This window comes from Selaginella moellendorffii, unplaced genomic scaffold (assembly GCF_000143415.4).
Source record: "Selaginella moellendorffii unplaced genomic scaffold, v1.0 SELMOscaffold_105, whole genome shotgun sequence".
NCBI lineage: Eukaryota > Viridiplantae > Streptophyta > Lycopodiopsida > Selaginellales > Selaginellaceae > Selaginella > Selaginella moellendorffii.
This window is the reverse complement of record NW_003314366.1, coordinates 30,553-43,383: the sequence shown is the minus strand read 5'-3', so window position 1 is coordinate 43,383 and position 12,831 is coordinate 30,553. Positions and strand designations below refer to the sequence as shown.

Here is a 12,831-nt window from a genome sequence, read left to right as displayed (position 1 = left end):
CTTGGCATCACCAGAAGCCTGCGAAGCATACATAACCTGCGGCATTTCAGCTCTCTTGCTTCGCATGGCCTCAATGTTGTGAAGACTCCTCATGGCATTTGCCCAAGTCATCCCTGGTTGGAGAAGCAGGCTCTCAACTGTATTCTTCCAGCTAGCTGGCAAGGACCTGTAGAGCTGCAGCCTCTACTACTCATCTGTGAGATAGTGTTTCACCCCAGCAGCCACAAGTTGTGTGAAGAAGCCTTGGAGTTCGGCAGTGTGAGTCTGGATACTGCCATTTTCCTCTAGCCTCAAGGAATCCATTTGTGAATGGATGTTGAAGACATCCATTTCACTCTTGGTGCCATAGGTGTCACTCAGCCACTTCCAAAGCTCTACCGTAGTGGACTTTGGAATCGATGGGGCAGCAAAGAGAACATTCGAGGACAAGCACATCACAATACTCCCTCTAGCCTTGGAATCCCGAAGGTTCCAATCACGCACCTCGGCAGCGCTAAAGCCTAGAGCCGGTGATGACTCTGTCCCATCTACAATCCCCAACAAACCATGAAACAAGAGATAGGATTCAAGATGGATCTTGAATCCCTCAAACCCTTCTCCATCAAACTTGCGGATGAATGGCTTTCCTTCCATAGTGCTATTCCAGCTCTGATACCATGAGTAGCAGACAGAACAGGAAAACCCTAATGGACATGTGGCGAGGTGTGTCATGTAACAAGCTCCAGTGTCGCCATATCTCCTTCACACCTTCAGACACCACAGTTTTCAATCTTTGCACCTGTAGATAAAGCTCAGTAACAGAGAAAAGAAACTGGCGAAGGTCCTTACTAGTGCATCTACTGTGTAGCTGCCAAGATGCCCGCGAGCATGCTTCATCTTGCAGTATGTGCAAGCACCCAAGCAGCCAACGTTGATAGGAATGATCTCGACAAACTTGTTCTTACGAACCTGAAAACACAACAGCAAAAGAGATTATAAACTTTTGGCAAATCAAGAGACGGTAAAGCATCCCGTTGAAGCAGCCAGGCCTCGTGGCCTTTCAAAGTCTCCCCTGCTGTATTTGCTGCACTCCGATGACGCTGATGGCTTCGAGATCTTTTAAACCCTGAGGAACGCATCCAGCTATCCACCAAGGGAATAGAGGCCGCTTTGCCTTTACATATCAGTGTTTCCATTGTCGGAGCTTTCAGAGTACACCTGCGAATAAGACAGCAGCAACAAGTTGATCCAGCTTAAGATTCTTCCTTCTGATACTGAACTTACGTGTTGATCAGCCAAAGATCAGCTCTCTGAGGAGAGTCCGAGATGGCCATAAGCCTGAAGCTGTCCTGCCATATACTCACAGCCGCTCTGAATGAGTAGTCAACATTAGTTCTTTTCTACGTGAACCTACTCCAGTTTACCTGCCCGAATGCAGGTAAACTCAGTAAAGTCTACACCATTTCACAGATTCAGCTGAACATACCTCAATGCCAGTTTCAGGTGTTTTCTATCAACCTCACATCGAATGCAGTCGAAGCTCGCCTCGCACAATGTCCCATTCTACGGCTAGAACCCTAAAAAACAGAGTACCTAGGTTAGGGTTCCGCCATGGTGCGAGAGCAGTCTCATGGGAAGCCGCCAAGGGCGGATGGGGAAGAATTGGAATCAGCTATCAGGGCTGGGAAGCGGCAAAGGGCGGATGGGCCTGAGCGATCGATTCAGCAGCAGATTGAGGAAGTGGAATCGGAGATCAGGGCCGTGCAACAAGCGATTGAGCTGGTTGAGCAGAAGGTGGAGCGCGCTGACCAGAAGGTGGATTCCACGCAGGGTGAGCTTCAGAAGCACTGGATGGAGAAGGAGAAGCAGCTCCGTGATGAGAAGAAGCAGCTCCGTGATGAGGAGAAGCAGCTCCGTCAGCAGCTCATTCCCTTTAGTGGAGTTGATTGGTCAAACGCCCGTGATCGGATTGCCAAGCTGAAGGAGCTCTTTGGACCTCGTCTTAAGCATGCCCGCATGTACAGAAAATGCCTTGAAAGGGATTCATTATCTTCTTTGCCAACTGGCTTGTCTCTGAAGGACATCGGGCAGCAGTTTCCCATTGTTGGACGAGAGAAGACTGTGGATGCATTGCTCAGGGGTAACTGGCTGTTGTACAAGCAATTCATGAGCAATCAACACACAGACTGGGATGTGTTTAGGCGCCTCCACCATATAATGGGTGTGGTTGGATTCCCGGGTGCGGGAAAAACATCATTTGGCAAGGCACTCCCACAAATACTCATTGAGATGAGAAGGCAACAGAGTGATCCAGGGCTAAGGATTCAACAACTTGCCTCGCTTTTCGATACATCAATCGATGAGGTGCGACCGTGGGATGCCATGATGAGCACCGTTGAACATCTCGACGTGGTCATGTACCATGATTTTATTTCAACTTTCATTGGCGAGGCCGGGCTGGGTGATGCTCAGGTTTTGGCCCTGAGGACTTTGCATGCAGCTGTTTCTAGAGCAGATGGCCAAGATAACATCAGAAAAGATACTGGGACTTGGACGTGTTTTTTTTACCAAGAGCTTGTCGCTGTTGTTGATGCCAAAGCACCTGATTTGAAGAAGTTCCTCCTGTTTGATGACGTGATAGCTTTGTTGCGAGAAGTCTGCGAGCTCGGAGACCAAAACATTTTCCTGTCGTTCTTCTTTGATGAGATTGGGAGGAACAACGTCCTTGTTCAGAAAGTGTTTCGGGAGTTCATAGTTTGGAAGTACAGCAACGTGGGTGGCAAAACGTTTGTCACTATGCTCGGAGCGACCAACCTTTTCACAGCGGCATCTTTGAGAGAGAGCGGTGACACTGGATCATCTGAAGTGATTTATATTCCTGTCAACCCTCTCAGCAGCAGCGATCGGGAGAAGCTGGTGTTGCAAGTCTTTAACAAGGTGCTGAGGACTTCAAACCGTGAAGAACTTCACGCTTTAAATGATGGCATGCAGCTGTTGTGCAAGCTGAGCGGAGGGAATCCGAGGTTGATTACCTTCATGGTTCAGGCTTTGGCTTCAGATGACCCAGACATGGCCCTTGACATTGACAACCTTGCGCTGAGAATTCAGGAGCCCTTCCTGAGAGACAAAGTAAGGCGGATTCTGGATCGTGTGTGGAGCCTATGCAGAAGATTCGAGTATTACAATGGCTTTGCCGGGGATGAGAGATTTTCTTATTTCTTACGAGCAATTCAAGCATCGATGCTTCGTGAGCATGTCTCAAGGAATGGACCGGTTCTGCTGCAGGCCTTTCCAAGAGAGAATGTTTTGACATGGGAAGCTCTGGAGAGTTGTGGAGTAGTGGCTGTGGTTCTTGACGAAGAAAAGGCTCTGGTGGAGTTTTCACCTGTGTTACTGCATAAGCTAACACTCCAGCGGGAGGACCTTTTTGGCTCTACAACTTTTGATTTGACAACAATGTCAACGGATGATTGGAAGCAGAAGGAAGACAACGATTTGGTGTCTCTGATCTTCAGCATCTACATTCATAAGGTATGTGAATTCTACGTTCATAGTCTTTCATAGTCTCGGTTACTAACATGTTATTTGCAGTTACTATCGGGGGGTTCAGACACCTTCATGCTGGCGGACGTGTTGCCTTGCGATTGGTACATCCCTGACAATCTGAAGAACCGAAAGTTCAGGTTCCCCACTTTTCCAGTTTCAATCAAGCAACTGAGTCCAGGTATGTTCTTGTTTTTAGTTTTTTGGTTTCGGATCAAACACAGTAGTCCAGGCTCAAAGGAGGAGGTTCAAAGGTCAGGGACTTGGGCCATGTGTGGACCTCGGAACAGCGGGGCTGATACCTTCCTGATACTCGAGGAAGTAAAAGGCATTGATTTGGAGCCATTTCTTTTGTACATCCAAAGCAAGTGCTCTGGAGACCCCCTTAAGCCAGCCATTGCGGATTGGTCGGAAGTCGTTCGAAATGTTAAGAGTGACGTCCGAAGACTGATTGCTATCAAGGACAATGAGCAGCCTGGCGATGAAAGTAAGTCCATACGTTATACATTTTTTGTTTATTTTTAATTTATGTTTTTTGTAGAGTATGCTCGAACGAACTTTGGATACGTATTTTTCTCGGACAAGGACAATTCATCAGCTCTCTCATATCAAAAGTCTAATCCGATGGATATATACGCCTCGAGTGTTATTATCGGCTCCAATTTTGGTATGATCGAGCAGATTGCAGCTGTAAGGCATACCAAAAAGTGTACGAGAGAGATGTGATCACCAGTATTTAGTGGTAAAGGAGGCTTTCCAGGTGCGATTCAGCTAGACTTTGATACCAAGAGAGTCTTATGATTCTGGTTTTCCTTTGGTAGGTGACTGGATTCTCTATTGGTGACAGTAAGGGAAACGGCATAGATAATGTGTTGATGTTGAGTGCACAACAATCCATATTTAAGTTTATTTAAGAAATTTAGTTTAAAAAGTCATAATTATTATTATTTCAGTTATTTTAAATTCATGTATAGTCATATATAGTAAATCCATATATATGTATTTAGCCTGAGCTTAGGTGTCTCTCTTAAAACATTTCCTTCTCTTCTGTTTGATTATTTACAAGCAGCCATGTAAGTACTTCATTTGATTGATATCTTTTAGATTTCTTGCTCTTATAGTTGGCATATTAAATTACATCCACGGATGTAACAAAGTTTCCCTTTTGACCGTTGAATTTTTGTCAAAAGTTCCAAAGTGGAATGGTTATATCAATAGAAGTTGAGACTACTCGAGAATAAGTAGTGGGATTGAGATAGAGGAAGAGTCTCAAACAAGTTTAGCGAGAACTAAACCAATGAAAGGGAGAGAACCACCACAGGTGGTCGATCGAGTCTTTATGTTAAAGAGACCATGCTTCTTAGAGGATGGACAACACATAATGAGCCTTCGGTGTCAAACTATTGACAAATATTGGCTAGGTGCCAAGGATGGAAAGGGTAATACATGTTAGTATTACTTTATAAAATAATTTATCGTTCAATGAAGACATCGAACTTCATCTATAGGTGGTGGAGTTGTGAGACACAAATCCCTAAGCCCCAAAGTGGAGCCAAAAGGGTGCCATATGGTAGTGGTTAAAGCGAGAGCCAAATAAGTGTAACATGTTTGAACTAAAAGCTCCAACTTGAAAGGTTGAGAGTGGGAGTGGAACTCCCAACGAAGTGCTTGAGGAACAAGCATGAAATGAGCAATAAGTGAGTCTCTAGAAAAGGGACACAAGAGGACCAACACATGACATATGAAAGTGTCCGAGAAGGAGTTCGAGATAGACTCGAAATGAGATGGACTTGAGATGAAGTCTGAGATGGAGTCTGAGATGGAGGGCCTGAGGTCACTCATACATACCCGGAGTCCAGTGGTTGCGTTGGGGAGAGCCATCCCGCGAGCTGTCGGCATGTGTCGCCGATGTCGAGGGAGCGGCACCATTTTAACGGAATACACGCTTTTCCACGAGTCGTGTGTGGAGTTCAGGGTTGAAACTCACATATTCACGATCAGAAGGAAGAGCGGAATCCAACGGTATATTCCGTTTTGACTCGGTCAACAGGGATACAGTCGGAATATTGGGGAATATTCCATTCTGACCGTTGACTACGCGTTGACCGTGCGTTGACTCGAGATGGGGGTGGCCTGGAGTGACTTGGGACATACCTGAAGTCCATTGGCCAGACCCTGGGAGTCATCGGGTACGCGGAGAGGGATGCAAACATGTGCTTCTGTGTCTTGAAAAGTGCGGTACAAGACATGGCTAGGCTCGCGGAGGGAGCTTAGCCCTGACCAGGAACGAACCGAGGTTTGGGGAGCATCTCCAGCACGTAATCACTCGGGGGAGTGTGTCTGCGGGAGCTTCATCCATCACCTGTTTAGGGTTTAGGATGTCCCCCAAGCCTAGCTGCGCACTGTGGAGTGTGTAAGGCAGCTTGAAGGCGAGGGGGGCCTGTCGACAGGCATCGCTAGAATGGCGCGAACGTGCGAGGAGAGCTTGATGTCGCTGGTCGTAGGAGATGCCGGAGAAGCAGTGATGGAGGAAGGAAATCGGGTATCCCCGGGCACGGAGGCGGTGGTAGAACCGCGTGCGCATGGCGTGGAATCCATCGGCCGTGCTCTCGCGGAGGAGGTATCTGTGGAGCTCGCTGCGGATGAATGCCACTTTCTGGTGCCATGGGTGAACCGACGTCCAGGGAAGGTACTGGTAGGCATTGAGCGGCTTCTGGAACGTGGACGAGTCGAGGCAGCCTGTCTCTTCAAAGCGAGGGCCTTTGAAGAAGTGGATATCGAGGATATCCAACTCTTCGAGCGAGATCACCGAGGTGATCTTGATCGAAGGACACAGCGTGCTGTATCCTCGGAGCCATCGTTCGAGACCTGCTCGTGTACCTGTCCAAATGCCCACTCCGTCATTTATGTACCTTCGTAGATAGAAGGGCCAGTCGTTGGTGGCATGCTTGTACTCGGCTTCGAGAGAGCAGAGGAAGAGGCAAGCGTAGACCACCTCGAAGTTGGAGCCCATTGCTGTGCCACAGATCTGCTGGTAGATGTTACTGTCGAACTCCACATAGTTGTGCTCCAGGACGAGGGCAGCCGCAGCCATGAGGAACCGCAAGCTTGTGGTGTTGCCGTACTCGGCAAACACAAAGTCGCGGAGGCGTTGGAGACCTTCTCGTGTGGGGATGCTTGGGTAGAGGCTCTCTACATCGAACGTGAAGAGCCAGCAGTCCCACGGGAGCTATAGGTGGAGGAGGTCCTGCAGCAGCATGCGCAAGTCGGAAAGAAACGTTGGCTGCTTCAGCAGGATGTCGTAGAGCTGGCGGTGAAGCTAACACGCGAGAGGCTCCCACAAAGTCCCAATGTAGCTTGCAATGGGCCGGCCCTTTATTGGCTGCTTGTGTATTTTCGGAAGGCCCCCCTCGCCTTCAAGCTGCCTTACACGCAGCTAGGCTTGGGGGACATCCTAAACCTTAAACAGGTGATGGATGAAGCTCCCGCAGACACACTCCCCCGAGTGATTACGTGCTGGAGATGCTCCCCAAACCTCGGTTCGTTCCTGGTCAGGGCTAAGCTCCCTCCGCGAGCCTAGCCATGTCTTGTACCGCACTTTTCAAGACACAGAAGCACATGTTTGCATCCCTCTCCGCGTACCCGATGACTCCCAGGGTCTGGCCAATGGACTTCAGGTATGTCCCAAGTCACTCCAGGCCACCCCCATCTCGAGTCAACGCACGGTCAACGCAGAGTCAACCGTCAGTATGGAATATTCCCCAATATTCCGACTGTATCCCTGTTGACCGAGTCAAAACGGAATATACCGTTGGATTCCGCTCTTCCTTCTGATCGTGAATATGTGAGTTTCAACCCTGAACTCCACACACGACTTCTGGAAAAGCGTGTATTCCGTTAAAATGGTGCCGCTCCCTCGACATCGGTGACACATGCCGACAGCTCGCGGGATGGCTCTCCACAACGCAACCACTGGACTCCTTTTAGCTCCACTTTGGGGCTTAGGGATTTGTGTCTCACAACTCCACCACCTATAGATGAAGTTCGATGTCTTCATTGAACGATAAATTATTTTATAAAGTAATACTAGCATGTATTACCCTTTCCATCTTTGGCACCTAGCCAATATTTGTCAATAGTTTGACACCGAAGGCTCATTATGTGTTGTCCATCCTCCAAGAAGCATGGTCTCTTTAACATAAAGACTCGATCGACCACCTGTGGTGGTTCTCTCCCTTTCATTGGTTTAGTTCTCGCTAAACTTGTTTGAGACTCTTCCTCTATCTCAATCCCACTACTTATTCTCGAGTAGTCTCAACTTCTATTGATATAACCATTCCACTTTGGAACTTTTGACAAAAATTCAACGGTCAAAAGAGAAACTTTGTTACATCCGTGGATGTAATTTAATATGCCAACTATAAGAGCAAGAAATCTAAAAGATATCAATCAAATGAAGTACTTACATGGCTGCTTGTAAATAATCAAACAGAAGAGAAGGAAATGTTTTAAGAGAGACACCTAAGCTCAGGCTAAATACATATATATGGATTTACTATATATGACTATACATGAATTTAAAATAACTGAAATAATAATAATTATGACTTTTTAAACTAAATTTCTTAAATAAACTTAAATATGGATTGTTGTGCACTCAACGTCAACACATTATCTATGCCGTTTCCCTTACTGTCACCAATAGAGAATCCAGTCACCTACCAAAGGAAAACCAGAATCGTAAGACTCTCTTGGTATCAAAGTCTAGCTGAATCGCACCTGGAAAGCCTCCTTTACCACTAAATACTGGTGATCACATCTCTCTCGTACACTTTTTGGTATGCCTTACAGCTGCAATCTGCTCGATCATACCAAAATTGGAGCCGATAATAACACTCGAGGCGTATATATCCATCGGATTAGACTTTTGATATGAGAGAGCTGATGAATTGTCCTTGTCCGAGAAAAATACGTATCCAAAGTTCGTTCGAGCATACTCTACAAAAAACAAAAATTAAAAATAAACAAAAAATGTATAACGTATGGACTTACTTTCATCGCCAGGCTGCTCATTGTCCTTGATAGCAATCAGTCTTCGGACGTCACTCTTAACATTTCGAACGACTTCCGACCAATCCGCAATGGCTGGCTTAAGAGGGTCTCCAGAGCACTTGCTTTGGATGTACAAAAGAAATGGCTCCAAATCAATGCCTTTTACTTCCTCGAGTATCAGGAAGGTATCAGCCCCGCTGTTCCGAGGTCCACACATGGCCCAAGTCCCTGACCTTTGAACCTCCTCCTTTGAGCCTGGACTACTGTGTTTGATCCGAAACCAAAAAACTAAAAACAAGAACATACCTGGACTCAGTTGCTTGATTGAAACTGGAAAAGTGGGGAACCTGAACTTTCGGTTCTTCAGATTGTCAGGGATGTACCAATCGCAAGGCAACACGTCCGCCAGCATGAAGGTGTCTGAACCCCCCGATAGTAACTGCAAATAACATGTTAGTAACCGAGACTATGAAAGACTATGAACGTAGAATTCACATACCTTATGAATGTAGATGCTGAAGATCAGAGACACCAAATCGTTGTCTTCCTTCTGCTTCCAATCATCCGTTGACATTGTTGTCAAATCAAAAGTTGTAGAGCCAAAAAGGTCCTCCCGCTGGAGTGTTAGCTTATGCAGTAACACAGGTGAAAACTCCACCAGAGCCTTTTCTTCGTCAAGAACCACAGCCACTACTCCACAACTCTCCAGAGCTTCCCATGTCAAAACATTCTCTCTTGGAAAGGCCTGCAGCAGAACCGGTCCATTCCTTGAGACATGCTCACGAAGCATCGATGCTTGAATTGCTCGTAAGAAATAAGAAAATCTCTCATCCCCGGCAAAGCCATTGTAATACTCGAATCTTCTGCATAGGCTCCACACACGATCCAGAATCCGCCTTACTTTGTCTCTCAGGAAGGGCTCCTGAATTCTCAGCGCAAGGTTGTCAATGTCAAGGGCCATGTCTGGGTCATCTGAAGCCAAAGCCTGAACCATGAAGGTAATCAACCTCGGATTCCCTCCGCTCAGCTTGCACAACAGCTGCATGCCATCATTTAAAGCGTGAAGTTCTTCACGGTTTGAAGTCCTCAGCACCTTGTTAAAGACTTGCAACACCAGCTTCTCCCGATCGCTGCTGCTGAGAGGGTTGACAGGAATATAAATCACTTCAGATGATCCAGTGTCACCGCTCTCTCTCAAAGATGCCGCTGTGAAAAGGTTGGTCGCTCCGAGCATAGTGACAAACGTTTTGCCACCCACGTTGCTGTACTTCCAAACTATGAACTCCCGAAACACTTTCTGAACAAGGACGTTGTTCCTCCCAATCTCATCAAAGAAGAACGACAGGAAAATGTTTTGGTCTCCGAGCTCGCAGACTTCTCGCAACAAAGCTATCACGTCATCAAACAGGAGGAACTTCTTCAAATCAGGTGCTTTGGCATCAACAACAGCGACAAGCTCTTGGTAAAAAAAACACGTCCAAGTCCCAGTATCTTTTCTGATGTTATCTTGGCCATCTGCTCTAGAAACAGCTGCATGCAAAGTCCTCAGGGCCAAAACCTGAGCATCACCCAGCCCGGCCTCGCCAATGAAAGTTGAAATAAAATCATGGTACATGACCACGTCGAGATGTTCAACGGTGCTCATCATGGCATCCCACGGTCGCACCTCATCGATTGATGTATCGAAAAGCGAGGCAAGTTGTTGAATCCTTAGCCCTGGATCACTCTGTTGCCTTCTCATCTCAATGAGTATTTGTGGGAGTGCCTTGCCAAATGATGTTTTTCCCGCACCCGGGAATCCAACCACACCCATTATATGGTGGAGGCGCCTAAACACATCCCAGTCTGTGTGTTGATTGCTCATGAATTGCTTGTACAACAGCCAGTTACCCCTGAGCAATGCATCCACAGTCTTCTCTCGTCCAACAATGGGAAACTGCTGCCCGATGTCCTTCAGAGACAAGCCAGTTGGCAAAGAAGATAATGAATCCCTTTCAAGGCATTTTCTGTACATGCGGGCATGCTTAAGACGAGGTCCAAAGAGCTCCTTCAGCTTGGCAATCCGATCACGGGCGTTTGACCAATCAACTCCACTAAAGGGAATGAGCTGCTGACGGAGCTGCTTCTCCTCATCACGGAGCTGCTTCTTCTCATCACGGAGCTGCTTCTCCTTCTCCATCCAGTGCTTCTGAAGCTCACCCTGCGTGGAATCCACCTTCTGGTCAGCGCGCTCCACCTTCTGCTCAACCAGCTCAATCGCTTGTTGCACGGCCCTGATCTCCGATTCCACTTCCTCAATCTGCTGCTGAATCGATCGCTCAGGCCCATCCGCCCTTTGCCGCTTCCCAGCCCTGATAGCTGATTCCAATTCTTCCCCATCCGCCCTTGGCGGCTTCCCATGAGACTGCTCTCGCACCATGGCGGAACCCTAACCTAGGTACTCTGTTTTTTAGGGTTCTAGCCGTAGAATGGGACATTGTGCGAGGCGAGCTTCGACTGCATTCGATGTGAGGTTGATAGAAAACACCTGAAACTGGCATTGAGGTATGTTCAGCTGAATCTGTGAAATGGTGTAGACTTTACTGAGTTTACCTGCATTCGGGCAGGTAAACTGGAGTAGGTTCACGTAGAAAAGAACTAATGTTGACTACTCATTCAGAGCGGCTGTGAGTATATGGCAGGACAGCTTCAGGCTTATGGCCATCTCGGACTCTCCTCAGAGAGCTGATCTTTGGCTGATCAACACGTAAGTTCAGTATCAGAAGGAAGAATCTTAAGCTGGATCAACTTGTTGCTGCTGTCTTATTCGCAGGTGTACTCTGAAAGCTCCGACAATGGAAACACTGATATGTAAAGGCAAAGCGGCCTCTATTCCCTTGGTGGATAGCTGGATGCGTTCCTCAGGGTTTAAAAGATCTCGAAGCCATCAGCGTCATCGGAGTGCAGCAAATACAGCAGGGGAGACTTTGAAAGGCCACGAGGCCTGGCTGCTTCAACGGGATGCTTTACCGTCTCTTGATTTGCCAAAAGTTTATAATCTCTTTTGCTGTTGTGTTTTCAGGTTCGTAAGAACAAGTTTGTCGAGATCATTCCTATCAACGTTGGCTGCTTGGGTGCTTGCACATACTGCAAGATGAAGCATGCTCGCGGGCATCTTGGCAGCTACACAGTAGATGCACTAGTAAGGACCTTCGCCAGTTTCTTTTCTCTGTTACTGAGCTTTATCTACAGGTGCAAAGATTGAAAACTGTGGTGTCTGAAGGTGTGAAGGAGATATGGCGACACTGGAGCTTGTTACATGACACACCTCGCCACATGTCCATTAGGGTTTTCCTATTCTGTCTGCTACTCATGGTATCAGAGCTGGAATAGCACTATGGAAGGAAAGCCATCCATCCGCAAGTTTGATGGAGAAGGGTTTGAGGGATTCAAGATCCATCTTGAATCCTATCTCTTGTTTCATGGTTTGTTGGGGATTGTAGATGGGACAGAGTCATCACCGGCTCTAGGCTTTAGCGCTGCCGAGGTGCGTGATTGGAACCTTCGGGATTCCAAGGCTAGAGGGAGTATTGTGATGTGCTTGTCCTCGAATGTTCTCTTTGCTGCCCCATCGATTCCAAAGTCCACTACGGTAGAGCTTTGGAAGTGGCTGAGTGACACCTATGGCACCAAGAGTGAAATGGATGTCTTCAACATCCATTCACAAATGGATTCCTTGAGGCTAGAGGAAAATGGCAGTATCCAGACTCACACTGCCGAACTCCAAGGCTTCTTCACACAACTTGTGGCTGTTGGGGTGAAACACTATCTCACAGATGAGTAGTAGAGGCTGCAGCTCTACAGGTCCTTGCCAGCTAGCTGGAAGAATACAGTTGAGAGCCTGCTTCTCCAACCAGGGATGACTTGGGCAAATGCCATGAGGAGTCTTCACAACATTGAGGCCATGCGAAGCAAGAGAGCTGAAATGCCGCAGGTTATGTATGCTTCGCAGGCTTCTGGTGATGCCAAGGTGGCAAAACTGCATGCAGCTGCAAATGCCCAGAAAGGGTAAAATTCCATGGCATCTAGGCGTGCCAAGCCCAGACTTGCTAAGAATCAGTGTGCTCGCTGCTTGGAGATGGGCCACTGGGCTTGAGATTGCCTTGCTCCCAAGCCTGTCAAGCGACTAGCTACGCCGGCAAAAGCCAATCTACTCGAGCATGATGGAATTGCTACAGCAAATGAGGCTGCTGAGGAGCTCTACAACGCAGAGGCAAT

General features: G+C 47.4%; 2 protein-coding genes and 2 long non-coding RNA genes across 7 annotated transcripts; 2 read left to right on the top strand and 2 right to left on the bottom strand.

Annotated features, from left to right (window-relative positions):
• Positions 1-220: 220 nt before the first annotated feature.
• LOC112342312 lies at positions 221-1,543 on the bottom strand. The gene is made up of 4 exons (XR_002990929.1): positions 1,466-1,543; positions 1,264-1,350; positions 829-1,197; positions 221-778 (listed from the first exon to the last, which is right to left on the bottom strand). It is a non-coding gene; the product is annotated as an uncharacterized LOC112342312 (long non-coding RNA).
• Positions 1,544-1,569: 26 nt separating this feature from the next.
• On the top strand, positions 1,570-8,230 carry LOC9647619. Of its 3 annotated transcripts, XM_024663941.1 has the most exons (6): positions 1,570-3,510; positions 3,571-3,703; positions 3,755-4,009; positions 4,064-4,282; positions 4,344-4,351; positions 8,193-8,230. In XM_024663941.1, the coding sequence occupies exons 1-4, from the start codon at positions 1,591-1,593 to the stop codon at positions 4,246-4,248; spliced, it is 2,493 nt and encodes an 830-aa protein (XP_024519709.1). In that variant the 5' UTR covers positions 1,570-1,590; the 3' UTR covers positions 4,249-4,282; positions 4,344-4,351; positions 8,193-8,230. The 3 variants fall into 3 exon arrangements, with proteins under 3 accessions (XP_024519709.1, XP_024519708.1, XP_024519710.1); XM_024663940.1 differs by lacking the exon at positions 8,193-8,230 and having other exon boundaries at positions 4,344-4,534; XM_024663942.1 differs by lacking the exons at positions 4,344-4,351; positions 8,193-8,230 and adding an exon at positions 4,370-4,384.
• On the bottom strand, positions 4,354-11,053 carry LOC9647666. Of its 2 annotated transcripts, XM_024663943.1 has the most exons (6): positions 9,074-11,053; positions 8,881-9,013; positions 8,575-8,829; positions 8,302-8,520; positions 8,233-8,240; positions 4,354-4,391 (listed from the first exon to the last, which is right to left on the bottom strand). In XM_024663943.1, the coding sequence occupies exons 1-4, from the start codon at positions 10,991-10,993 to the stop codon at positions 8,336-8,338; spliced, it is 2,493 nt and encodes an 830-aa protein (XP_024519711.1). In that variant the 5' UTR covers positions 10,994-11,053; the 3' UTR covers positions 4,354-4,391; positions 8,233-8,240; positions 8,302-8,335. The 2 variants fall into 2 exon arrangements, with proteins under 2 accessions (XP_024519711.1, XP_002990145.1); XM_002990099.2 differs by lacking the exon at positions 4,354-4,391 and having other exon boundaries at positions 8,050-8,240.
• LOC9647618 lies at positions 11,041-12,034 on the top strand. The gene is made up of 4 exons (XR_002990928.1): positions 11,041-11,118; positions 11,234-11,320; positions 11,387-11,755; positions 11,806-12,034. It is a non-coding gene; the product is annotated as an uncharacterized LOC9647618 (long non-coding RNA).
• The last annotated feature ends 797 nt before the right edge of the window (positions 12,035-12,831 follow it).